The sequence below is a fragment of the Hemibagrus wyckioides genome, linkage group LG05, assembly GCF_019097595.1.
Source record: "Hemibagrus wyckioides isolate EC202008001 linkage group LG05, SWU_Hwy_1.0, whole genome shotgun sequence".
Taxonomy (NCBI): Eukaryota; Metazoa; Chordata; class Actinopteri; order Siluriformes; family Bagridae; genus Hemibagrus; species Hemibagrus wyckioides.
In genome coordinates this window covers 5,836,960-5,863,209 of record NC_080714.1, presented here as the reverse complement: position 1 = coordinate 5,863,209, position 26,250 = coordinate 5,836,960, and the positions used below count along the sequence as shown (strand labels likewise).

The window sequence follows — 26,250 nt, the reverse complement described above, 5'->3', positions numbered from 1 at the left end:
TCTCTCTGTCTTTCTTTCTCTTAATCTCTCTCTCTCTCTGTCTCTCACTCTGTCCCTCTCTCCTGTCTGTCTTTCTTCCTCTCACTCTCTGTCTCTCTCTCTGTCTGTCTTCCTCTCTGTCTCTCTCTCTCGCTCTCTCTCTCTCTCTCTCTGTCTGTCTTTCTTCTTCTCTCTCTCTGTCTCTCTCTCTGTCTGTCTTCCTCTCTCTCTCTCTCTCTCTCTCTCTCTCTCTTCGTCTCACTCTCTGTCTCTCTCTTTCTCTCTCTCTTTGTCTTTCTTTCTCTCTGTGTCGCTGTCTCTCTCTTTCTGTCTCTCTCTCTTTCTGTCCAAATTTCCTCACTTCTCACCTAACCGAGTAGTTGCATCTTTTATTTATCCACTTTCCTTTTATTTCACAGAGGACCTAAAAAAAAGGCAGCAGTGGCTCTCCTTCATGCTTTATTCATAAACCTGTGGTTTTCTACCATCTCTGTTTCTACTCATGGAAGACCACCTGCTGTTTCAGGGGCTGCCCCCGCTTGCCATTCCACACTTTTTTCTGAACGTTTCAGGGAAGCTGCACTGTGACTTTTTTTCTTCCCCATCAGCTACCTAATATTGTCGCTTTATCAGATTAAAAAGTCAATGAGGTGTTTGGCTTTTATCGCCTTTGTTTCAGCCGTACACATACAGTTGCCTAGGAACAACTTAAAGCAGACGGCACACGCTCCAAACACCGGGTTTAATACGACACACATTTCCTCTGCTACAATCCTCCATGTTACATAAATGACAATGAGTATACTTCAGGCTCTAGCACTAAACTCTACAATATGTGAATATAACCTTCTTCAGGAGTGTGTTTCAGCATTAACTTCTCCACGCATTGTCAACAAAATCATGCTAATGACTACTAAAAATGAATTTTTGATTACTTAGACTACCAACTAAGTGTAGCTTAACCAGTACACTGGTGGTCCATTATGGGACATTTCCAATCCAATTTGGGACATTTCCAATCCAATTTGTAAACAAATGAACAATTATCTAGCTGTTAGTCTGATATAAAATGAGTTAGGACTCTGTTGGCTTTCAGTGTGTTTTTCCCTCTGTTAAATAACCTCACACAGGATTGTAGGGACTGAGCAATTTTAGTCCACTTTGGGGCATATCAGAGAGCAGAAATGGGTTTGATAGCAGCATTTACTTTGAGCTAGAATACAAACCGGGGCAGTATTTTGATATATTGCCCCCTAAGGTACATTTCTGGCATTTGGCAGATGCCCTTATTTTATACAACTGAGCAATTGAGGGTTAAGGGCCTTGCTCAGGGGCCCAGCAGGGCAGCTTGGTGGATCTAACTCACAACCTTCCAACACTTTAACCAAATAATCTGCCCGAGGTAGACCAGGTAAAAGCAGAAATCTTACTAATATTAGAAATTTCATAAAGCCCTGAGTGTCATTAAACACCAGTGTGGAGTGTGACATGACAAAGATTCAAATAAATTCATTATTGACCAGAATGACCAGATCATTTCATCTAATCAGATATAAATATTGTTATTTTCATACAAGTTTGTTCAGTATGAATAGAATTATGATTGCATAAAACGACAACAGCATATGTGTGTGTGTGTGTGTGTGTGTGAGAGAGAGAGAGAGAGAAACTGTCTGTATGACTTCTTGTATATTCCGAAATTGATATCAAAATGTTCTCGAGTGTATTTGCTTTGCTCAAGGGAGCAAGGAGGGATTATTACTGCAATACGGTTTTTCGCTCCCAATCTTTCTCATCTCCCCGAGACAAATTGAAAGCAGGAGAGACATTTCAGCTTTATGACTACAGTCTGAAAAGAAAAAAAAAAGATCGCTCACACCGGCTGTCAAACTCAATTTCAATCAAAGTAGCAGCTATCGGTTTTGGCATTTTCCCTCCAATATATTAACTAGGGCTATGGCACCATGACAATCCATGATAAAGAGATCTGTCCGGATAATTAAGTCACAGAAACATTGTCTCAGTTTGCACTGCTGTAGATTCGGATGAAAATCAAGTGCAAGGGACTATATGCACAGATCCTCCTTATATTTTAATGATAATATTCAAATATGGAGAGCCAATAGTGTGAAATCTTGTAAAGTGTAGTTTCGGGTAAAACAATTCAACTCTGATCAAATCAATCCACACTCTTTCATTAAAGTCTCTAGAATGCTCTAATTGAGTAGATATTTTTTAGGGTTGGCCAGAGCAGACCTAGATCAACCCCTTTTCCCAGTCCACCAGCAAAACAGGAATGGGACAATTTCAATCAGTGTGTTGTTGTTCTTTCGGCTACACCCAGTTTGGGGTCGCCACAGCAGATCATTTAGTCCACCTATTTCGATTTGGCACAGGTTTTACTCCGGATGCCCTTCCTGATGCAACTCTCCCATTTCCCAGCAGGGGTAGTTGTGGCTCAAGTGGTTAAGGCTCTGGGTCGTTGACCGGAAGATCAGGGCTTCAAGTTGCCACTGTTGGGCCCTTAACCCAACAGGGGCGCTGCATCATGGCTGACCCTGCGCTCTGACCCCAAGGATGGGATATGTGAAGAAAGAAATTTTGCTGTAATGTATATGTGTCAAATACAGGCTATTTCTATTTAATTTAGAGTTAACTCTTCAGTGGCTGGGTTAGCGTCCTGCCCGGGAATCGAACCATGGCAATGCGAGCGTGAGGCTGTATTATCAATCACTATAAACAAATGAACTGTTTATTCGACACAAATCTGATATAAAATGACTCTGTTTGGTTTCAGTGTGTTTTAGACGTGTGTTTTTCCCTCGGTTGGATAACCTTATACAGAATTTTAGTGGTTGAAGATCAAATTTTAGATTCTTATGAACAAGCACTTGGAGCATCTCAGAGAACAGAAATGGGTTTGATATCACACTTTGAAACATTTGTGTGGAAAAAAATAACCCTAAAAAATAGCCCTAGTAGGCTAGGAAAAAACAGAAACACTTATGAAACACTACAAATTATTAAAGAGTGTCGTATGAGCATCATATTAACCACCACTGTGGAGTGTGACATGACAAAGATATACAGTGATGAACACGGACACAACAAAACAAAGGCAAAAAGAGTTAAAGACGCCATGTTTAACCAGGCGCAGTTGAAGTGGAGACACATGGCTCCTTGTGAGCTACAACCCGACTCCAAAAGTCCATTCCAGATGTAGTGAGACCTCTTCTCAGCGCTGAGATGATTGAATGGATCATTCAGAAGGGCTGTTAACTCCTCCATTGTTTGGCACGGTCATGGTTTATAAGATCTCTCGCCACTCCAAAGCGCTGTCTGTAAGCCCTGACAATGTTTTCAAAAAGTGTGTTTACAACCAGATGCTCGCGACACTTAATCAGATAACCAATCCACATCTCGCGGCTCGGGGCCAGCATCTCTTCAGACGCTCTAAACACCATTGTTGGGGTTTTTTTCAGTTACTTCAGGATCCTCAGCACAACACACACAGAAGCAGGAATCTTAAACTTTAGTATGGGAGACATGGGTGAAAAAACAGGCAGGGGGTCATAAAAAGTGGGATTCCTGAAATTAAAAGACTAAGGGAGGTAAAAATCACTAAAAACAAATCCACAGATACAACAAGGAAGGTTCAACAGAATCTAAAATCTGTTTAAAAACACCAACAAATTAATTAAAAATAAATTAAAAATAATATCAAATAAGGGCGTTGGAAGGACAAGTAAGAAAAATATAATGCATGCAGAACATGAGAAGTCATAAAAGTATAAACAAAAGGTTTTTAATCTGGCTTGGAGACGTTTTTCTTTGAGTTAATGCTCAATAAAATTATTTTTTATTTTTTATTTTTTTAGACCATTTGTGTGCATGTTTTTGAACAGCAACCAGGACATATAAATATAAATAAATAATTAGAAATAAATACATAAACATAAATAAACAAATAAATCAATCAATCAATCAATCAATCAATCTTAAAAAATGCCAAGGCTGTCAATATGACCTTTTTTGCCTCACTTAAACAAAAATATAATACATAATAGAAATAAACATATTAAAATATAATGATTTAATTATAAAGACCTGAGTTTACTCAGTAAGATACTCTGTACATTGTCCAAAAATACAAACAGTGTAGGAATCAGTGGGATTGATGGGGAGTGAGGGGATTAGTGTTGAATTTGTTACTCCAGAGTCTGATGGCTTCTGGATAGAAGCTGTTAATAAGTCTATATTTATGTACCAAAAACATTTATTATGAGATTTTCTTTCACACCTAAATGTTTTGCATGAAAAACAATTCTGGTTTTGTTTTTACAATTTGCTCAATACATCAAAAATAAGTTGTCTTAAAAGAGGTTGTTTAGCAGAAACTGGTTATCTAAATAATCTAAGATTGTAGGTTTCATTTAAGGAAGGAAGAATTGTTAGGAGATCAGCCATTAGCACAGTGATGAAGCATGGTGATGGTAGCATCATTTTGATCGTTATTCTTAGCCTGGATGTTTCTCTTGTTCTCTCGCCTTCTTCACCTGTTTTCCCGAGTTTGGGTGGACGGCATCATCGGGAGTCAGATTTGTGATATATTCTATTCATTTTCTAACAACCAAAACCTAAGCTTCCCAGAACTTTCTCCTGGACTTGTTTGGGTAGCTTGTTGGTCTTCATGATCGTGTTTGAACACCATTAAACAAATGACTCTCCTGAGTGCAATTCTGATTGCAGCTGGCTTCACTGGAATGAATTTATAGGGTTCACTTATAGGGCAATGCAATTTTTATTTTGTTAATTAATTTGCTATTGATTTTTTTGTGTTTTGATTCCTTAAAGATGTTCCGGTGTTTCTAATATCCTTTAAACGTTTTACTAAAATATATTGCTGCTGTTCTCCATCAGCCAATTCAGTAGACACCGATCAGGCATAACATTATGAGCACTGACAGGTGAACAATGATTATCTCCTCATCATGGCACCTGTTAGTGGGTGGGATATATTAGGCAGCAAGTGAACATTTTGTCCTCAAAGTTGATGTGTTAGAAGCAGGAAAAATGGACAAGTGTAAGGATTTGAGCGAGTTTGACAAGGGCCAAATTGTGATGGCTAGACCACTGGATCAGAGCATCTCCAAAACTGCAGCTCTTGTGGGGTGTCCGTGGTCTGCAGTGGTCAGTATCTATCAAAAGTGGTCCAAGGAAGGAACAGTGGTGAACCGGCGACAAGGGCATGGGCGGCCAAGACTCATTGATGGAAGTGGGGAGCGAAGGCTGGCCAACAGACGAGCTACTGTTGCTCAAATTGCTGAAGAAGTTAATGCTGGTTCTGATAGAAAGGTGTCAGAATACACAGTGCATGACGGGTCAGGGCTGTTTTGGCAGCAAAAGGGGCACCAACACGTTGTATTTTGGCAAGTGTGTTCACTTAATCTAGCTAGATTCAGTCAGGAGGGAGGGAGGGAGAGTTACCAGCATGCCAGGAATTCACGTATATACACCCTTATCTGCTCTGATAATTGCTATAAACTGTTTCAAGGAGTATTATGAAGCAGATGTTCCTAAAATGAATCTACACCAATATTGAATTCATTATGTAAACAAATGTTGTTCTAAACTTAGATCATTTATGAGAAATGATAAACGAAGATCATTTAATCGTGCACCGACAAGCCGTGTTTCACCGTTTCGTAACAAAAAGACTTTTTGAGAGGCTCAGCGCTAACAACACAGCTCAGAACTGGGCCTTTTTCCCAACCTCCATGACTCTGTATCAAAAGCAAGTCACACACCGTTTGTCCACGGATCACCTTATCTAATTTATTCTTCAAGAACATAATACTCAGCCCTCGTTACCCAAACACGGATTCGTGCACAATGGGAAACTTCCCTACATCTGCTGGCCAAAACGTCAACAATGTACACAGAGACGTGCGATTATCGTCTCCCTGTGTTTGCAGACCATGTGAGCGGTCACAGACACCAAGTGACATTTTGAAAAACAGCATTTTTTTGGCGGATGATAAGATTATGGTGACTATGTAAGACTCACTCGGCTGTAAACAGGATATTATCACTCGGTGCCTGTTTAAAGTCTTTCATTAACTCAATTTGGGTTTGTCAAAAAAAAAAGGGAGCAAAAAAGCCAGCATGAGTGCAAACAATCTTGTTTGACATTTAATTAGGTTATTAGTTGTTGCTTATCTGGACCATGTTATTAGGCCAAATGGTCATGGGTAAAGGGGAACTACACCTGGAAGCAGAAGTGCAGTGTCGTGGGTGGAACTGTGTACAAAAAAACCATTAAAAAGCAGCAGTGTGATGAGTCATGATTTACATAATGCCTTGAAATTATTACAGGGTAATGATTTACGCAGGAACGAATTGTATTTCTTGTGCAATCCGTTGCTTTCTCCATTAAATCTGCATTTTATTATGTTTGTATCACTAGACCCATGTCCACTATTGTACTGCAAATAAATCAAATAAATGCATTTCACCTTCATTTATTTGCATGCAACCGCAGCATTTTGTATTCACACAGGCTTTCGTGAAAGCTTGATTTATATGACGTTTTCAAAAAGAATTAGCCTAGAAACACAAAATGCAATGTTTAACTAAGCACATTTTTCTTCCTTTGGCACTGAATAATAAAAATAGGAATGTTTATTGAGAATTTATAGTAAGACCATATGAACCAAGCCTATTCGAGTGCTTTATTTCCTCTTCGTGTATGTGTTAAAGCCTTTCCTGCTCTAAAACACTTGATTTAGCTCATCAAGTGTGTATCAAGCCGTTCATGAGGATAAAAGAGGCTGGGCAGAAGGACCAATGATGTCTGGAAAGAGAGTGCTGGTTAATATGTTCCCATCCGCCATCTAGTGGAGAAAAACGCCTGTGCTGGGTAATTATGTCATTATTAGATCATTACTGCATGCTTTTATACCTCAGACATGCTGAATTCTCCAGTCTGATGATTCATTTTCATGAAGCTGATGTTTCATCTTCTATAACAGCAGGAGTTTGAGCTGCACGGTTTATCTAAGTTTTTTAATTGCTTTATAGAAATGTTCTGTCTGAAAGACTTACTATACTGAAAAGCTTACTGTTTTGAAGCACATAACAAGCCATGTGTATTTTTTTTTTTAAACTTCAAGATGGCAAAAAAGGTGAGGAAGTACTGTTTACAGATATTATAATGGTGTTATATCATTCAGCAACATTAGACATAACCAACCAGCCATTTTCTGTACTGCTTGTTGTCCAAAGCCTGGAGTCTATCCCAAGGGACTTAAGGAACAAGCTAAGTTAGTTGTCTTTATACATCCTCAGAGCACAGGGTCAGCCATGATACAGTGCTTCTGGAGCAGAGTGGGTTGGGGGCCTTACTCAAGGGCCCAACAGTGGCAGCTTGGCAATGCTGGGGCTTGAACCCCAATCTTCCAGTCAACAACTCAGAGCCTTAACCACTTAAGCTACCACCATCCCAAGGCAGGGGAGACAGCAGGGGAGACCCTGGATGATGTGGCAACCCATCGCAGTGCACAATCACACACACTACAGACAATTTTGAGATACCAGTCATCCTAAAACACATGTCTTTGGACAGCAGGAGGAAAGTAGAGTACCTGGAGGAAACCTCTGAAGCACAAGGAGAACATTTAAACTCCATGCACATAGGGCGAAGGGATGAATCAGACCCCCAACCTCAAAGGTGTGAGGCAATGTTACTAACCACGAAGCTATTGTGTGCCTTAAATATAAACAGATATAAATATGTTGTTTATTAACACTGTTTAAAAGAAACTGATGTGGTATAAAAGGAATAAAGCACTTTGGGCCATGTTATTATTGGAAAAGAATCCGTTTCGGGTGTAACAGTAACCACGAAGCTGATTATTTTCCCACAACAACACACCCCCATGTATTTTATTTCTTATTCATGATGAATATTTTTAGAGCTGTGACTGACTCATGACATTTCGTCCTATGATTGTTTTCATTCAGCATTATGCCTATGATTCACTTCATTCACTGTCATTCAACTTGAGAATGTTCTCTTAAAGGCGCCTCGCTTCATCCAGGCTTATTATTTCTAATTATTCTCAGTTTATTAAGTAACTAGATCGTATTGTGAAGTTCTTCTCCCACGCTCCTCAGTCAGTTCCCATTAGAACCAACCACTCCCACACTCAGAATAAACTATTTCCCTTGCAAAATTCTTCACGAGTGAAGTTAGACCACAATTGTGTCTGATTGGTCGGCTCAGCACGTCCGGCACCTTGATGGTGCATTGTGATTGGTGCATCGTTTACGTTGGTAACAATGCCGGCGCTCTGATTGGACAAGCGCTTCGTAATCGGAATACAATATAGGTTGAGTTTTTTCCCCCCTCGTCTCTGTAACAGGGATGAGTTTGCAGTAGTGAACTTATACAGTTGATATAGAATAGTCTGGCGTCTTGTAAAGTATTATATTTTCACGTGAATAATGCGAAGGGTTACGCTTTTTGTCAATGGGTCCTCCAAAAACGGCAAGGTGAGTTAGCTCGAAGTTTCAGTTCATTCTAAGCGGTGTGTTAAGAGTAGTTAGCGTGGCTAAGCTAGCACCTCTGTGTGTTATTTATAATGGAGACATCGGCTTTTCTGTCCATATTATGGCTGTAAATGAATACTGTTAATTTTCCATTTCGTCCATTTGGGAAAAAAATTATACGCTAAACACTGCCTAAAGTACTGGCACATTCAATGGCTAACTGCCTATCATGTGTTAATGATGATGATGATGATGATAAAGCCTGTTAGCCTAATCAGTGCGCGTGCCTTTTCTAGAACGACTCCAAAAATGTCTCCAGAGTCTTCCGAATTAAACCAATAAAAGGTACACACATGCCTGCCCTTTGTTTTTGTCTGATTCATACCTGTTAGGTAGCTAACTATAGACAAGAGCCTGTTTCATGAAATCTCGCGAGATTTCAACACACGTTGCCCGAAATTCACGTTACCATAGCAATATATGGGATACGCCTTAATGCATGCTTCTTATACTAAGTACTATAATGACTTCAAGGATAAGGACGATTTGGGTGAAATCCCTGAGATTTAAGTGTGTTTGTGCAGCTCAGACTGAAGGCTTTTCTCCTTTCCACAGGTTGTAGCAGTGTATGGGACTCTGTCTGATCTTTTATCCGTTGCCAGCAATAAACTGGGAATCAGGGCCACTAATCTGTACAATGGAAAGGGCGGCCTCATCGATGACATCGCCTTGATTAGGTAAGAAGCTTGGACGAAAGACTTTTCCACGCTGGTTATAAGGGCCGTCGTCTTATCGTCTGCTCTGTATTATAAGCTTAGGAATCGTCTGAATGTCAGCTGTGTGTGTGTTTTGCTTTACAGAGACGATGATGTGTTATATGTCTCGGAAGGAGACGCCTTTGTCGGTAAGTCGTCGTGATTAAAAAGGGGAAAAGGATACGTTAATCATCTTCCTCCTTTTGTATAACCTGAAACCACCCCAAAAGTGCCATTTATGGAATTGATGTCCTGATATGAGAGTGTGTGTGTGTACATTTCAGATCCTCAAAGTGAGGAAAAGGCTGCTGAAGATCGCATAGGTTCCCACAGCGACTGGCTGACCTTGAATATCGGCGGGCGGCTCTTCACGACCACACGGTACGGAGTTTATTCCTAACCGCATATGACAGGATGTGCTGTTACAGGAACAACAGGATGCTGTGATGCAGCCCAACGGATGGCGCAATTACCGTTACTGACCTAGAATTAATCATTTTCCAATAGCAGCATGCCTCAAGTTCATTTTGTTCCCTTTCTACCACGTCAAATGGTTTTTAATTGAAGAACATCATACTTTTGTATTTGTCCTTATATACACTGATCAGGCATAACATTATGAGCAGTGAGGGGGAAGAGTATAACACTGATGATCTCCTCATCATGGCACCTGTTAGTGGGTGGGATATATTAGGCAGCAAGTCAACATTTTGTCCTCAAAGTTGATGTGGTAGAAGCAGGAAAAATGGACAAGAGTAAGGATTTGAGCGAGTTTGACGAAGGGACAAATTGTGATGGCTAGATGACTGGATCAGAGCATCTCTAAAGCTGCAGCTCTTGTGGGATGTTTCCGGTCTGCAGTGGTCAGTATCTATAAGAATTGGTCCAAGGAAGGAACAGAGGACATCAGCACTGGACCACAGAGCAAAGGAAGAAGGTAGTCTGGTCTGATGAATCACATTTTGTTTCACATCACGTGGATGGCCGGGTGTGTGTGTGCGTTGCTTACCTGGGGAACACATGGGACCAGGATGCACTATGGGAAGAAGGCAAGCTGCTGGAGGCAGTGTCACGCTTTGGGCAATGTTCTGCTGGGAAAACTTGGCTCCTGCCATCCATGTGGATTTTACTTTGACACGCACCACCTACCTTGCCTATGGTACCTAAAGTATTCCCTGATGGCTGTGGCCTCTTTCAGCAGGATAATGCTCCGTGCCACAAAGCAAAAATGGTTCAAGTATAGTTTGATGAGCACAACAACGAGTTTGAGGTGTTGACTTGGCCTCCAAATTCCCCAGATCTCAATCCAACCAAGCATCTTTAGGATGTGCTGGACAAACAAGTCTGATCCATGGAGGCCCCACCTCGCAACTTGCAGGACTTAAAGGATCTGATGCTAACATCATGGTGTCAGAAACCACAGCATACCTTCAGGGATCTAGTGTCGTCCATGCCTCGAGGGTCAGGGCTGTTTTGGCAGCCATAGGGGGGCCAACACAATATGAGGCAGGTGGTCATAATGTTATGCCTGGTGTATTATGGTGCATGTCTTGGAAGAGTTTGTGGCAAAATACACAGCTTTACCTCTGATTTCTAAGAAGCACCAACACTTAATAAATATCTCCTCATATAAAGCTTCCACATGTCTTTGGGTATATATTTTCCTAAGTTAAAGAGCAATTTATTTACCATCTACAAGTTCCTATAAATTAGCCGTTACTATAGAAACAATAATGCATTAGAATGTGTGCATTTATGCAAACCTGTGATAGAAAATGATTCCTTCTAAAACTAGAACAATAATAGTGTTGTGTTTCTGTGTCATTTCCTCCACTGAGTAACATCTAATATAGTGTCTAAGGGTTATTGCTAATAATGTTAATGTGTTGATCCATTTTGCTCACTTTAGGAGTACGCTTGTGAGTAAGGAGCCTGACAGCATGCTTGCCCACATGTTTAGAGGGAAAGGTAAGGCTTTCATAAACACTCCGTCTTTTCTAAGAGTTTACACACTTAGAGCTGTGTTTGTACTTCCCTCTGTCCTGCTGTTGTAGATGTGTGGGGGAACAAGCGAGATGACCGAGGCGCTTACCTCATCGATCGCAGTCCTGAGTACTTCGAGCCCATCCTGAACTACCTGCGACATGGCCAGCTTATCGTCAATGAAGGAATTAACTTACTAGGTAGGTGTGGGTTACTTGTAGAGTATAAACTTTTTGTTGGATGTTAAAATATTAGGATTTCCCTAGAGATTTTTTTTCCCTTTTATTTGTTTTACTATAAGTGCAAGGCTTCATACACAGATCAGGCATAACATTATGTCCACCTGCCTAATATTGTGTTGGCCCTCTTTTTGCTGCCAAAAACAGCCCTGACCCGTCATGCACTGTTTATTCTGACACCTTTCTATCAGAACCAGCATTAACTTCTTCAGAAGTTTGAGAAACAGTAGCTCATCTGTTGGATCAGGCCAGCCTTCACTCCCCACGTCCATCAATGAGCCTTGGCCGCCCATGACCTTGTCACCGGTTCACCACTGTTCCTTCCTTGGACCAATTCTTATAGATACTGACCACTGCAGACCGGGAACACCCCACAAGAGCTGCAGTTTTGGAGATGCTCTGATCCAGTCATCTAGCCATCACAATTTAGCCCTTTGTCAAACTCGCTCAAATCCTTACTCTTGTCCATTTTTCCTGCTTCTAACACATCAACTTTGAGGACAAAATGTTCACTTGCTGCCTAATATATCCCACCCACTAATGATGAGATCATCAGTGTTATTCACTTCACCTGTCAGTGGTCATAATGTTATGCCTGATCAGTGTATACTGCTACAGTAAAATCTCTCTCTCCTCTTTTCTTTTGGTTAATATTTTAGCAAACCCATTACAGTTAAGTAGCACATTTGCTAACACCAATCAGAAGCTGCTTTGTGAATGGTTTAGAAATCATGAAGAGGCACAAGAAGAAGAACACCCCCCATATTAAGATCAAATTAAATGTTTTGGAAGTTTTGAATTAGTTCCTGCTCTGTAGAAATGAAAGAATTTGAGAGTGTACCTCAGGGGCTGGGTGTGCTCTATTATTCCTGGGATTTGAACTTCATAGTCACTAGTACAGAGCAGGTTCTACAGGATCATCAGGTGGCTGTTTAAATGGTGGTGTTGATGCATTGAGTTTTTTTTTTTTTTGTTTTGTTTTGTTTTATTTATTCTGAACATGTCTGTGTAATAGGTGTACTGGAAGAAGCTCGTTTCTTTGGAATTGAGCAGCTTGCTGAGCAGATAGATGTTGCCATTAAGGTAAAAACATATTTTATCACAAGAATGATGGAGAGCCTCATCACTTCCTGTCTTTGAGTGTGTATTGACGTGTTCGTATCCTCACAGAACTCTCATCCCCCCGAGGACCACTCGCCAATCTCCCGGAAAGAGTTTGTACGGTTTCTGCTTGCCACGCCCACCAAGTCCGAACTGCGCTGTCAGGTACAGGATATTTCCACCAGGTCGTGTGTAACCGCCGTCAAAAAGAACGATCTAAGCCACCTCTCTGTCTCTTGCGTACACCCAGGGGCTGAACTTCAGCGGGGCAGATCTGTCTCGGCTGGACCTGCGCTATATCAATTTCAAGATGGCCAACTTGAGCCGCTGCAACCTCACCTGTGCCAACCTGTGCTGCTCGAACCTGGAGAGGGCCGACCTCTCTGGGGCCAACCTGGACGTATGTATCTCACTATGGTTTAACTTTAAGCCACACCCTGACTCTTAAGAGATTTTATCTTAGATCATGAAGAATTAATAAGCATGTGGGACTTCATCCATTCACGGAGCCCCAACCGCTTGCATCTTGAATACAGGCCATCATAGATCCTGTGGTTGAAGCTTCAATTATATGCATGGGAATAACTTAAATATTGTATCTGCTTGGCTTGGAAGAGGGTGAGTGAGGTGGTATCAGGCTAATGTTGTTTATTGCACCTTTAATGAGAAACCTTTAGATTGTAGTAAGTAAAGATCACATCTTTAAACTCAAGGATAAAACCTAACCCTTAGGAGTCTACGTACACTGATTAGGCATAACATTATGACCAACTGCCTAATATTGTCTTGGTCCCCCTGTTGCTGCCAATACAGCCCTGACCCTCCAAGGCATGGATTCCACTAGATCCCTGAAGATGTGCTGTGGTGTGTGGCACCAAGATATTAGCAGCAGATTTTAAAGGATACTTTAGATGGATACTGACCACTGCAGACCAGGAACACCCCACAAGAGCTGCAGTTTTGGAGATGCTGTGATCCAGTGGTTTAGCCATCACACTTTGGCCCTTGTTAAACTCGCTCAAATCCTTACGCTTGCCCATTTTTCCTGCTTCTAACACATCAACTTCGAGGACAAAATGTTCACTTGCTGCCTAATATATCCCACCCACTAACAGGTGCCATGAGATGACCTGGTCATAATGTTATGCCTGATTGATGTAGCTCTCATTCTTTTCTGATTTTTCTATTTAATTCAGTAGCTAGTGTCTCAGAGGACAGAAGCAGTACACTTGCATTGAGATGACTTGCTCTGTGATTGCATAAAGACATTCACATCTTTCCAGAGCACAAAAACAGGGTTTTTCTGTATCTCAAAGATGCACTGTGCATCATGGGTACCGTATATTCACTAAGCTTAATTGTTGAGTGTTTGTTCTCTGCAATTTATTCAGTTTAGTGGACTGAACTCTTAACAATGCCTTTCATATGTCTTGAATTGCTTGAATGTACAATGTGATTTTTTTTCTTCAGGGTGCAAACCTGCAGGGCGTCAAGATGCTGTGCTCTAATGCTGAAGGCGCCTCACTGAGAGGCTGTAATTTCGAAGATCCTTCAGGACTCAAAGCCAACCTGGAGGGTAAATCCTTTTTTAAAGCATGTACCTTTCCTTCAAAATGAGCTCAACCCGTGTGTCCTGAGTCCTGGTCTGTTCATGTGTTAGAAAAGTTTGGAGCCAATCATGTCATATTCCTTTTATTCCCAACTTCTGGAGGCAAACAATTAAACCCTCAGGAAGCACAGCAGAGCCTGATCATGTCTACATGCTCATCATGCAGTATTAATATTCAGTCCTGTGATTTGTGGACATGTCTTCAAGACTGAAAACAAACAGATGTGCTGTGGTATAACTGGTTCTATTATAAGTGTCATCATTTAGTCTGATTTATATCATAGGTGCCAATCTGAAGGGGGTGGACATGGAGGGCAGTCAGATGACGGGGATAAACCTGCGTGTGGCTACGCTGAAGAACGCCAAGCTGAAGAATTGTAACCTGCGTGGGGCAACTCTAGCGGGCACTGATCTAGAGGTGAGGGATTGTGGGGAAATATCAGAATTATTTACAAATAAAGTTGCTGGTTAGTAGTTCTGTTGCTAATCCTGTCTTTGGCCATTCATTACACTACATCTGTGAATACTTATACAAGCTGTGTAGAAAAAGATGTAATTTTATAACTCATAATGTAATATATTTCTGAGACAGATATTTATGAAGAACCCTAGGGAAGATTCTAGGATGATAGATTCTACAAATTAAGTACAGAAATCTTGTAACATAACATGTCTTTAGTTATTAACACTCTTTAATACCGACTACATGTCTCTGTATTGTACAGTGGAGCCTCGGCATATGAATACCCTTCCTTACGAATTTTCGCCTTTAGAATTGAAATTTTGCAAGAAATTTGCATCGGCATAAGAAGCATTTTCGACATACAAGTCGAACCGAATGCCAGCTAAGTTCCGGTACGTCCGGGAGCCGTTAAAAACTTGTTTGTGTCAGTGGAAAGCCATCTGAAGTGAGTGAAATCTGCTTCGAAAGAGTCAACTAGGTGCTAGGTGATGACTTCTAGCTGGTGGGGTAGGTGGTTTGTTCTAATTTTAGCCCAAGCTTGGTGGCACGACTTCCGGTGAGGACCATTGACATGGAATGCTTGGCTTGGGTCAGTGCTTTGTAAGCAGCCGTACAGTTGACATACGATTCGTATTGGGAATATTGGTCATATTTTTAGGTGGCTGGAACGGATTATCTGCATTTACATTATTTCTTATGGGAAAATTCATTTCGCAATACAAATTTTCGCCTTAAGAACTCGCCTCCAGAACAAATTCAATTCATATGCTGAGGATCCTCTGTATTTTTATCCATGTGTATAGAGGTATCATAGCTGAAATCCTGCAACCTTGTTTCGTTTCCCCATCAGAACTGTGACTTATCCGGGTGTGACCTCCAAGAAGCCAACCTGCGTGGCTCAAACGTGAAGGGAGCCATCTTCGAGGAGATGTTAACGCCGCTGCACATGTCCCAGAGCGTGAGATAACCAATCACGGGTCTCTCTCCGGCCGAAGCGGCCCGTCACAGCCGCTCCCTTACGAATGTCAGACGCTCCCATTGGACCCATATGCAATATCGGCAATTCCATGTCCTCACCCCTCAGCTTTACTCTCTTGCACTAGTGCACATGCAGGGTGTCGAATTAGCACAGATCTCTTGTAGGATTACCAGAACACACATGCGTAATTATCCATCTCGACCAATTTTGTTATACCAAACCTAGTTTACCTATTTCTATCTACGTTGGATTTAACCCACAGTAAGTGTCTGCTTCCTGTATGAGCACTAAATGCTCTGCCGTGTGGTCTGGAGGCTTCGATTACGGCTGGGGACACGGATCCCATGCGAGTGAAGTTTAGTGAATGTATACGTTTCTTATCGCCACGTTGTAGAAGTCACGAAGGTGAATGCAACCAAATACGTGTTATATTTGAGTTTAGAACTCGAAGGTCTCAGAGGCTTGGGGGTAGAAACGGTAGCCCCTTAGGAGGCCTGGGAAAACCTTTTTGATCACGGATATGAAGGGGTTTCTGCATTGATGATAACTGGAATTGCTAGACTCTGAAATCTGAAGGAGGAACCTTTTATTTTTATCTGATTTACTTTAGCATTTCCGCGCCATATCGTATCATATATCATATATATGCATGCCTAAAAAGACAAGCAACTCATATACCGTATATATGTGATAAGCTTATCAGACTATTATAAGATTACATATGCAATGTAACTGTGTGTATTAGCTCCCTGTGTGCGCTCTTCAAAAGGAAACAGGATTTGTTTGTTTGTTTGTTTTTGTTTTATTTTGAATCTACCTCCCATACAAAACTGACTTTTATGGATGGACGTTATAGATTTCTTTCATATCCTCATGAGAAGGCTTCAGCAGATAGAAATGGGGATGTTGATGGAAAGTTAACCAAAATGCAGTCGTGCCTAACACAATGATTGTGACCCAACCAGTAGCAAGATGGACACTGGTTTGAATTCCTTCATTTTCTTAACGCGTGATCGTTCGTCCTCAAACATCTCACCATCTCGTTATTTTTCATGTTGTGTATTTTCGTCACCAAAAAATGGTTAAAAAGGGTGCTTTACTTTCTCCAGTGCTTCCCTATGCATTAGTGTGGCTGTCGCACTTCCACGTATCGCTTATTTGTTGTAGTACGACGTAACAGCCTCCATTTCACGTGTCCAATAATATCGACCCAGATTATTGCTGCGTGGTCAAATACTCGACCGCTTAAATAATTCCTGACACAAATTTAAAGCTAATGATATACTATATGCTGTATTTTTTTTCTCTCTCTCTCTTATTGTAGGTACTCATTAAATGAAGGCAATCTGAAGCAGACCTTTGCACTCGTGAGTGCGTTTTCTCTGATTTATTAGACCCTCACGGAAAGGGCACGAGCTATTTATTTATGTACGCAAGCGGGCTGTTTATATGTAAGGTGGAAGAGAAGAGGCGTCCTCTCCTCTCGGCTCACTGTCACGGAAGCGTAATTTCCATAAACAGACTGTTATAAACAAACGAGTTGTGTTTTTTGTGTGGTTTATTTTGTGGCATTCATTTCATGTCGTAAATACAGTTCAGAGCTGTACAATAGCAGGATTTATGAACAGTTAGCTTTTCCTTATGAAATTTGTGTTATAAGATAGTAACAATATACAGTACTCACAAAAAGTTAAGGATAATTGGCTTTTGGGTGAAATTTATGGAAAATGTAAAAAGTTCACGCTACAGTGATATTATATCATGAAAGTAGGGCATTTAAGTAGAAGCATGCAATGGTGATTTCCTCATCTCAAACAATTTATTGATACAAAAGCCAACAACAGTGGTGGGTATACCACAACAAAAAATGTCAATGTCTCAATAATTTGTCATGTGCCCTTGACCATCAATTACAGCTTGACAACGACGTCTCACGCTGTTCACGAGTCGACTTATTGTCTGCTGAGGCATGGCATTTCACTCTTCTTGAAGGGCGGCCCTCAGGTCATTGAGGTTCTGGGGTGCAGGGTTACGAGCCTCTACACGGCGACTCGGCTTATCCCACAGGTTTTCTATGGGATTCAGGTCTGGAGAAAGTGCAGGCCACTCCATTTGAGGTACCCCAGCCTCCAGCAGCCGTTCCCTAATGATGTGACCTCGATGAGCTGGAGCATTGTCGTCCATGAAGATGAAATTAGGCCTGTGTAGTTCAGGCAGGGGCACAATGACTGGATTAATGATGTTATTCAGGTAGTATTGGCTTGTCACTGTACCATTCACAAGATGTAGGGCAGTTCTGTATTGAGTAGACACACCTGCCCAGACTGTAACACCACCACCACCACCAAGGCTCGTCTATGGTGACAACAGTGGCTGATGCATAGCACTCTCTTTGACGTCTCCAATATCATTTCTGCTCAACGTGAATCGACTTTCATCAGAGAACAGCACTGAGGCCCACTGGTCCCTCGTCCAGTGTAAATGCTCCCTGGCCCATGCAAGACGATGATGCCTGTGCCTGGTGACACTCTGCGACACTCTAAGCATAGTGGCCACTTCCCTCTGAGAACATCCTGTTTGAAGCCTTGCAATGGCTTTGAGGACAAAATGTTCACTTGCTGCCTAATATATCCCACCCACTAGCAGGTGCCATGATGAGGAGATCATCAGTCTTATTCACTTCACCTGTCATAGTGTTATGCCTTACCTGTGTATATTACTTCAGTAACGAAACATACAGTAATGAATTACATTTACTTCATTACTGCCCATCACTCATCCTGGTTGTGTGTGTGTGTGCTGCTTTCCCATCCCTGAGCTCTACCTGCTGAAGTAGGAGGATGTTGGAGATGTTCAGCTGATGAACTGATAGGAACAACTAGTACTTTCTGTCTTACTGAGAATTATTACAGAATTATTTATGAATATAAATCTTATTCAATATATAATTCAAAAAGTAGGTTTATTTCAGTGATGGAATTAAACACTGACTCTTATTTAGTGTTTTAGAGATTTGTAGCCTGATCTTTACACTAACGAACTACATGAGAGTCATATTTACGCCATTACGGATGCTACACCTACTCGTATAAATATAATAGCTTTAAAAAAAAGGCCAAGTTATAATTTCCTCATTCAAAAATCATTTCAGATTTAATCTTCAGTGGTCATGCACAGCAATACTTTAATCTTGGGCTTAGCTTCTGAAAGCGGAAGTGCCACTCAGACCTCACTAAATCCCCCTTACTCATCTCTTAATACACATGGTGTTTACCGATTTAACAGATTAACGATAAGTGGTGAAGATGCTCAGCAGGGGAATGTCTGAGTCTTCTAGTGTTCTCTCATTCTGCTCTCAGTCTCCTGCTGTGCAGGGATGGGCAAAGGTGTGTGTGTGTGAGAGAGAGAGAGAGAGAGAGAGAAGCTGGAGTGCTATAAGAGGCCTGCTGTTGAAAGAAAATGCATCAGATTGCAGAGATCATCGCCGTGAAGAGCAGAAGAAGCGTCTGTAGTGCGACTGATCGAAGCAGGTACGTGCAAGTTGTGGAAAATCTTAACTTTTGTTAATGTATTCAGACTGGGGTTTGGTTTTTCAGAGAGGAAGGAAGTAGCTCAGTGCTGTGTGTAATGGAACAGATGGACAGTGCACTGTTACTGTGTGTCAGTCACAGCTGGATTAAATGGAGAGAGAGAGAGAGAGAGAGAGATGGCGCACAGAGAACAAGGCAGAAAGAGAAAAGAGAAGCAAATAGAGAGACTGCGAATCTGTGAAACTGCCTCTCTATTTCCTAATGGTCTCCCTATGTCCATGTGGGTTTCCTCCCAGTAGGAGGAATGGCTCTGGTTAATTGCTCCTGGGTGTGTGGGATGTGGTAGCTTAGTGGTTAAGGTGTTGGATTACTGAGTGGAAGGTTGTGAGTTCAAATCCCAGGTCCACCAAGCTGGGCCCCTGTGCAAGGCCCCCTAACCCTCAGTTGTATTAAATGAGATAAATTGGATAAAGGCATCTGCCAAATGCCAGTAATGTAGATTTATATATGAATGTGTGCATGTCCTGCGATCAACTGGTATCCAGTAGTGCTGACGAAAGTTGTAATATATCATTATTTAGACACACAGAGCACTTTATTAGGTACAGCTAATCATGTGGCAACAGTGTAGTGCTTAAAATCATGCAGATACACACCAGCAGTCTCGAGTACCGTTCACATTATCCGTCAAAATTGGGAGATTCAGTACATTTCTATCATTTGGAAGACACCCTTATCCAGAGCAACTTACAATTTATCTCTATCTATACAACTGAGGGTTAAGGGTCTTGCTCAATGGCAGCTTGGTGGACCTCAAACCTTCCAATGAGTAATCCAACACCTTAACCACATCCCCATGTTTTTGTGCTGCCAGAGAAGCTACAATACCTCATATAACCACTCTGTACGATTGAGGTGAGCAGAAAAGCATCACAGGAACTGAAGCCATTTACAGAGCAATGGGATTCCTTATCTTACCTTATTATTAGTGCTCTGTGAGTGTAGCTCAGTTCTGTGCAGTTTCAGGGTTTTCATGCTTTAAGACAGGCTTCTGACTCGCCACAGATACTGAATCTGCTCAACTTTCATTACATTTTTTGCCTAAAGCAAGTATGAAAGCTGTCTTTGCTTCCTTAGGTGTTCAGGATGTGTGTAAAGCGAGCGCTCTGGTGGATGGTGGTGTGTGTGGTGGTGCTGCAGGTGAGCGCTCAGCACTGGTCTCATGGCCTCAATCCCGGAGGAAAGCGTGCAGCCATGCAGGAGGTAACGTCTAGTAAACAAAACAGTGTCTGAACTAAATGCTAAACTATTCCCTTTAAAAATGTGTAACGTTTTGTTTCAGACTGTTGAGGAAATGCCGAGGTCCTCCAGTTACGTGTGCGATTATGCAGACGCTTCACCTCGGAATAAAATCTACAGACTGAAAGATCTGCTGGTGCGCAGTTCCTAGTTTTCTTTGTGCTTATAAACAGACTAATTCAAGCCAGTGTCTTGTTTATCTTTGTTCTTGTTTTATAGAGCCGTGTTGCTGAGCGAGAAACTGGACAATAACAGAACTGGTCAAGATCTTCAGTAAAATGCTTCGCCTTTATTTTGTGTGTTGTTTTGTATTACACAAATTTACAGACTGCTTTTAACTAGCACATTGTTATTCATGTATCTGTTCAATAAGACATGATAGTGTTAATAAAATATGTGATAATTGAGTAAGACCACATGTGCAAGAGTACCGTTGTTGTGAATATCAGCACGGCTGTGATGCACCAGCAGGTAATCGAGTAATTGCCCGGTAGATCGGGGTTCAAGCCCTAGCACTGCCAAGCTGCCACCAACCCACCCTGCTCCAGGGGTGCTGCATCATGGCTGACCCTGTGCTCTGACCCCAACCCCCAAGGATGGGATATGCGAAGAAAGAATTTCACTGTGCTGTAATGTATATGTGACAAATAAAGAAAACTTAACTTTTACTCTAAAGCATAAGTCCAAATTTGAGGTGGTTCGAGTCCTCATTTAAAGCTCTGAGACCTAAGGGATCTAATTAAAGTCTAATAAACTGGGCCTAAAAAGGAAAATTAGTCTCAGTTTGAATGTTTCTTCAAAAAATTATTAGTATCTATAAAACAGAATCTGAGGGCAGAAACTGCAGAGGATGAAATTTGACCTGAATGTAGTGTGTTTGTTTAGATTAAGCAAGGCTGACAGTGTTGCTCTATAAACCTTTAGGTACAGGAGAAGTCGTGTACATGGTGGACTCTGTGAATGGGTAGCCTGTTTTGCAGAAAGAGACCACTAGATCAGGTCAAAACGCCACAGATAAGTGTGGAAAAGCTTTTTAATTCATTTACAGCTCCAAGGGATACTAATAAATTGCTGGCTCAGGCCATAAAATGTGCCATTTTGTCTTATTATTAAAACCACACAGTAATCAGAATGTTCCGGAATAGCGTGAGGCCAAGGATGGCAATTTGTTGTACCTTTTCCTCTCAGATTCATTTTACAACAACGTGATGGCTTGTGGTTGTATCCTGCCAACTGCTTGAAACTCTGAATTAGGGAATCAGTTTTATATTTGCCTGCAAATATTGTAAAATTGTTAAAAAGGGTAGCAAAAGTACAGTGAACACAGGACTGTGGAAAGCAAAAAATTAAAGAAAATGTTTAGGAAACAGTGACTTAAGCTCAAAAGCTGTGTGCTGACATACACCACATGAAAAAAGATAAGATTGCAACTGAAGCTAGGGTTTCATTATAGTATGACCCATTGTTCTTTAATAAGTAAAAAAAAATGTCAGCACTTCACCTATTATTAATAGTAATATTATTAATAATAGAATATAACTATATTTATATTCTAAAAAATATATAATATAAATTGTTATTATTATTATTATTATTATTATTATTATTATTATTATTATTATGTCAGATTAATGAAGCTTTTATTTTGGAAACTTTTATTTTGCTTAATATGAAACAGCCGTGAGTTTCTCTCCGGAAGAGGTTGAATTCCAAACGCCTTCTTCTTTTCTAATATAGTGCACTACATAGGGCACACAACTGATTACATTTCTCCCTATGTAGTGCTCTGACGTAGGACGTAACAGGTCAATCGTGATTGACCCTTGGTTTGTTGACTTGCGCCGGTCCAGTGAAAGATATTTTCTACAGGAACTGGGTCGATTTAAATTCATTTAAAATATATATACGCTTCTGACCGGCAGAGGTAACAATAAAGTCGGTTAAATTTCAGTTTTGGAAATTAGCTAGGTTGCTGATTAGGTGCAAAGTTATAGTTATAGTGAGCTATGCTAACGACTTCTGGCTGCACGTGCAAGATGGGTCAAGTAACTTGTCGTTAGGTAAAAACTAATAGAGCATGATGACTTAAGTAATTCATAAAGATTTGCATTTGTGAAAGGTAACTGAACCATTTTCTAGCGTATACTATCAAGTTTTCATTCAAAACTTTCTTTCGTGTCTTATAAGTAGTGTGCCCAGGCTTTTAGTCACTGTAGGGGCAAAATGGGGAGCAAAAACACACTCAAGGGTGGCACTTCCTGTTTTTATATAGTGGACTGTGGCATTTGTATAATATTTGATTTGTTTGTTGGTTTAATGAAAACATTGCTTCATAATTGCCTCCTCAAACGAGATAGAGTTAATTCCCGGTTTGGCAGCTGTCACTCGTGTGACCACGCCCCCTTGATCAGTGTGACCACGCCCCATGTCATTTTGATCACCTTTTGAATACAAGAAAATGCTGTTTTCATATTCTGTACATGTCTCATAACTGAAACCCCTGACTCATCACTCATCCCATTATATTCCTAAATCAATCCAGGGTTTTTAACAGCAAAAGAGCTCAGTTAAAGTATTCAGCATGGCCTCCCATGAGAGTCAGTGCTCCTGTAGTGCTCACCGCTCGACCCCAAGCGTCCATCAATCTCTAGATGAAATGGACTTTGAAAGAGGTAACGTTTAAACCCTTTTATCTCTTCTATGCAGCTTTCTGATTTACCATTACTGATATTATCACACATGGGCATGCATTTTTTTTTCCCACAGGCATATGGTCAGCAGCTCTGGATGGCGATTTGGAGAGAGTCCAGACGTTTTTGAAAAAAGGAACAGATCCGAACATGAAGGACCAGGCTGGATACACCGCTTTGGTCAGCAATAAACCGCTTTTGTATCATCTTAAATGTTGTTTTTGGTCAATATCTTTTGTTGTCTTCTTCCTTATTCCATTTTCATAAACAGTTTGCATGTTGATGTTCAAACCTAAAGGACTAAAGAAGAGCTAGTCTACTTTGCTTTTCTTGCAAGTGGCCACTGTTGAGGGCAATTCAGCAAAAGTGCATTAACACACTACTGATCTGTGTTGCAGCACTACGCCAGTCGAGCAGCTCACCAGTCAGTGTGTGAGCTTCTCCTGGATCATGGCGCCTGTGCCAATTCTCAGACACACGGTGGCGCCACCGCTCTGCACAGAGCCGCGTACTGCGGCCACATCAGCATAGTCAAGCTGCTGCTGAACCACAGAGCTGATCCTAGCTTAACCGATGATGATGGCTCGACTCCTCTGCATAAGGTAAAACGTTATACAATGTCTATGGTGGGGATGCAAATAACCAGAGGTTTGCTTCCAGACAAGCAGAACATCTTAGACTAAAATCTATGCTAATGTTTAATGTACAGGCAGTTCAATTGTTTTATATATTTGTGTGTGTGTGATTTGTGTACAGGCTGCTGAGCAGGGCCATCTGGAGACATGTGTGCTGTTAGTGAGCAGATATCCTGTGCTGAAAACCATGAAAGATAAAAAATCACGATTACCTGTGGATCTCAGCCCAGACCACAAGACCTTCTTAGAGTTACTCGAGCCTCCACAATGATTCCTTGAAGGAGCTTCGAACCTCTGAAAGTGCTGAATAAGCTAAAGGACTCTGTACAGATTTTGGAAGTCTTTGCTGCGCCATCTATCCTCATCCACATCACCGTCATCATCCCCAAGGCCATCTACACCCTCATCTTCATTTCCTTCCTCATCCATATCCCCATCTTCCATCCATCCATCCTTATCACCATCATCATCTTTAAGATCATTTCCACCCTCATCCCTATTCCCATTCCCAACTCCATTCTCATCTCCATCCTCATCCTTATCTCTATTTTCAACCCATTTTCATCAACATCCCTATCTTCACCTCCATTCTCACCCCAGCCTTATTCTCATCTCCCTTTTAGACCCCCATCCCCGCATCCTCATGCTCATATCCATCCTCATTTTCAGCCTGTTCCCATCCTCATCCCTATCTGTACTCCATCCTTAATCCCATCTTGATCAAAATTCTCATCCCTGCCCTTATTTCCATCCTCAGCCTTATTCCTAACTCTGCCATTATCCCTTTCACCATCTTTATCTCCATCCTCATCATTATTTATACTTGCTTCCTTAACTCCAGAATCCTCCTGTTTGTTCTGCTGATACAGTTTATCCTAAGTGCTAGAAACATGAGAGTGGTTTGAGATGAATTATGTCTCGAAGCAGCTGAAATGTTTGTGATGATATAGGATGTTCAACTTAGACAGGATGTGACTTACTCCAAAGTCACTAAACTTATAAGTCACACATTCATTGCCACATTCTACTGACAGGATTGTAATGCCACACGTATTAGTGTCCAAGCTGTCAGCAGAGGGCACCATTGGCCAGCTCAGAGCTTCTGTGAAGTCCTGATCATTTCCGTTCTTCCCCATCATGAATCATCTGAATCATTTTAAGAGTTCTAACTATTAAAAAACTACAGCTGCATTTCTAAACATCTGAATTCCATTGTAAAAGACTCACGACATTACCGAAGCTTGATGTATCAGGTTCATCCAAATACGAAGGAGGAAGTACATTTCTAGCCCTTTACACTCTGGACATATCAATAAATCTGTTCATTAAAGTAATACAGTATTTTCTAATATACCAAACAATCGCTATTCTACACAGAAAGGTATTATTTTACATTTATAAGCCCTGTTGTGATTAAAAAATTTGACAGGAATCTTAAGAAATAATGCAGGTTTTTGCCATAAATACTATTGGTTTATGATAACAATAAAACTTCGATCAGTTAAGATTGTTTTCTTTAAGCCATGAATCTCTCCAATACTGCTCTGTTGAGCTTATCTAGTCTGATCTGTTTTCTTCACCTCATTGAGTTTCTAAAATCAGACAATGAATGGCCATGCCTTCTCCTTGAACCCATCTGTCTTGTTACGTCATTGATTCTGACAGAGGGTGCATTATGTTTACACATTGATGGATATTGTGTATAAAAGGCTGTTTGCGAACGGTTGTTGTCGCCATGGAGCATGGGTCAGCATTCAGAAGGCTGAAGAACGCTCAGGGCACAACAATGAATTCAGTGAACTTGTGAGCAGGCAGACAATGAATATTAAGTAGAACTGGGCTCCATGTGCTGGATAAAAATACGATGCTTATTTGTTAACATCGTCATCATTTGCAGTGTTTTATGCAGTTTCCCTGTTTTCCTGATATCAGTGTTCATTGGTAAATTATGTTATTATGAAATCTGTCCAATGGGACCTTTCTAGCTGACCTCAAGCTGTATTCATCTTCAGGACCATCTTTATTCTGGTCACAGTGGATCTGAGTGAGCTGGGAGGTGGGGTGGGAGTACACCTTGGATGGGATGCCAGTATCCCAGGACAGCGTGTGCACCCACATTTCCATACTCTTTCACAATTTAGAGTCAACAGTCCACCTACTGTTGGGAGACGGTAGAAAACCAGAGAACTCGGAGGAGGAACCTTGAAGACACCGGCAGTAACCTGAGCTCTGGATTGGACCAGGAACTCTAGAGCTGTAAAGAGGCAATGCTATTCCCTGCCCCGCCATTCCACCCAAGACAGATCAATATTAAAGAATTTGTGTCACCAATGTAGGGGGGCACAGTTGCCCCTAGTGCTTAGATTATTTGCCTCGCCCCTCCAGTGTTGGAGTTTGTATGTTCTCCAAATGTTTGGGGGGTTCCTCTGGGTTTCCTC

General features: G+C 41.2%; 3 protein-coding genes across 6 annotated transcripts; all 3 read left to right on the top strand.

The window, feature by feature from the left end:
• The first annotated feature begins 8,365 nt into the window (after nucleotides 1–8,365).
• Nucleotides 8,366–16,323, top strand: kctd9a (potassium channel tetramerization domain containing 9a). The gene is made up of 12 exons (XM_058390495.1): nucleotides 8,366–8,532; nucleotides 9,145–9,266; nucleotides 9,390–9,433; nucleotides 9,569–9,665; nucleotides 11,194–11,252; nucleotides 11,339–11,467; nucleotides 12,522–12,589; nucleotides 12,677–12,772; nucleotides 12,858–13,007; nucleotides 14,078–14,183; nucleotides 14,501–14,634; nucleotides 15,530–16,323. Exons 1-12 carry the CDS (start codon nucleotides 8,485–8,487, stop codon nucleotides 15,644–15,646), a joined length of 1,170 nt encoding a protein of 389 aa, XP_058246478.1. The 5' UTR covers nucleotides 8,366–8,484; the 3' UTR covers nucleotides 15,647–16,323.
• Nucleotides 16,324–17,347: 1,024 nt separating this feature from the next.
• Nucleotides 17,348–20,900, top strand: LOC131353445 (progonadoliberin-1-like). Of its 2 annotated transcripts, none has more exons than XM_058390497.1 (4): nucleotides 17,348–19,188; nucleotides 20,334–20,451; nucleotides 20,531–20,623; nucleotides 20,707–20,900. In XM_058390497.1, exons 1-4 carry the CDS (start codon nucleotides 19,118–19,120, stop codon nucleotides 20,737–20,739), a joined length of 315 nt encoding a protein of 104 aa, XP_058246480.1. In that variant the 5' UTR covers nucleotides 17,348–19,117; the 3' UTR covers nucleotides 20,740–20,900. The 2 variants fall into 2 exon arrangements, with proteins under 2 accessions (XP_058246480.1, XP_058246479.1); XM_058390496.1 differs by having other exon boundaries at nucleotides 20,326–20,451.
• A 1,386-nt stretch (nucleotides 20,901–22,286) lies between these two features.
• On the top strand, nucleotides 22,287–25,299 carry ankrd39 (ankyrin repeat domain 39). Of its 3 annotated transcripts, none has more exons than XM_058388913.1 (5): nucleotides 22,287–22,547; nucleotides 23,030–23,159; nucleotides 23,254–23,357; nucleotides 23,576–23,779; nucleotides 23,934–25,299. In XM_058388913.1, the coding sequence occupies exons 2-5, from the start codon at nucleotides 23,069–23,071 to the stop codon at nucleotides 24,081–24,083; spliced, it is 549 nt and encodes a 182-aa protein (XP_058244896.1). In that variant the 5' UTR covers nucleotides 22,287–22,547; nucleotides 23,030–23,068; the 3' UTR covers nucleotides 24,084–25,299. The 3 variants fall into 3 exon arrangements, with proteins under 3 accessions (XP_058244896.1, XP_058244895.1, XP_058244897.1); XM_058388912.1 differs by having other exon boundaries at nucleotides 22,287–22,606; nucleotides 23,934–25,298; XM_058388914.1 differs by having other exon boundaries at nucleotides 22,315–22,411.
• The last annotated feature ends 951 nt before the right edge of the window (nucleotides 25,300–26,250 follow it).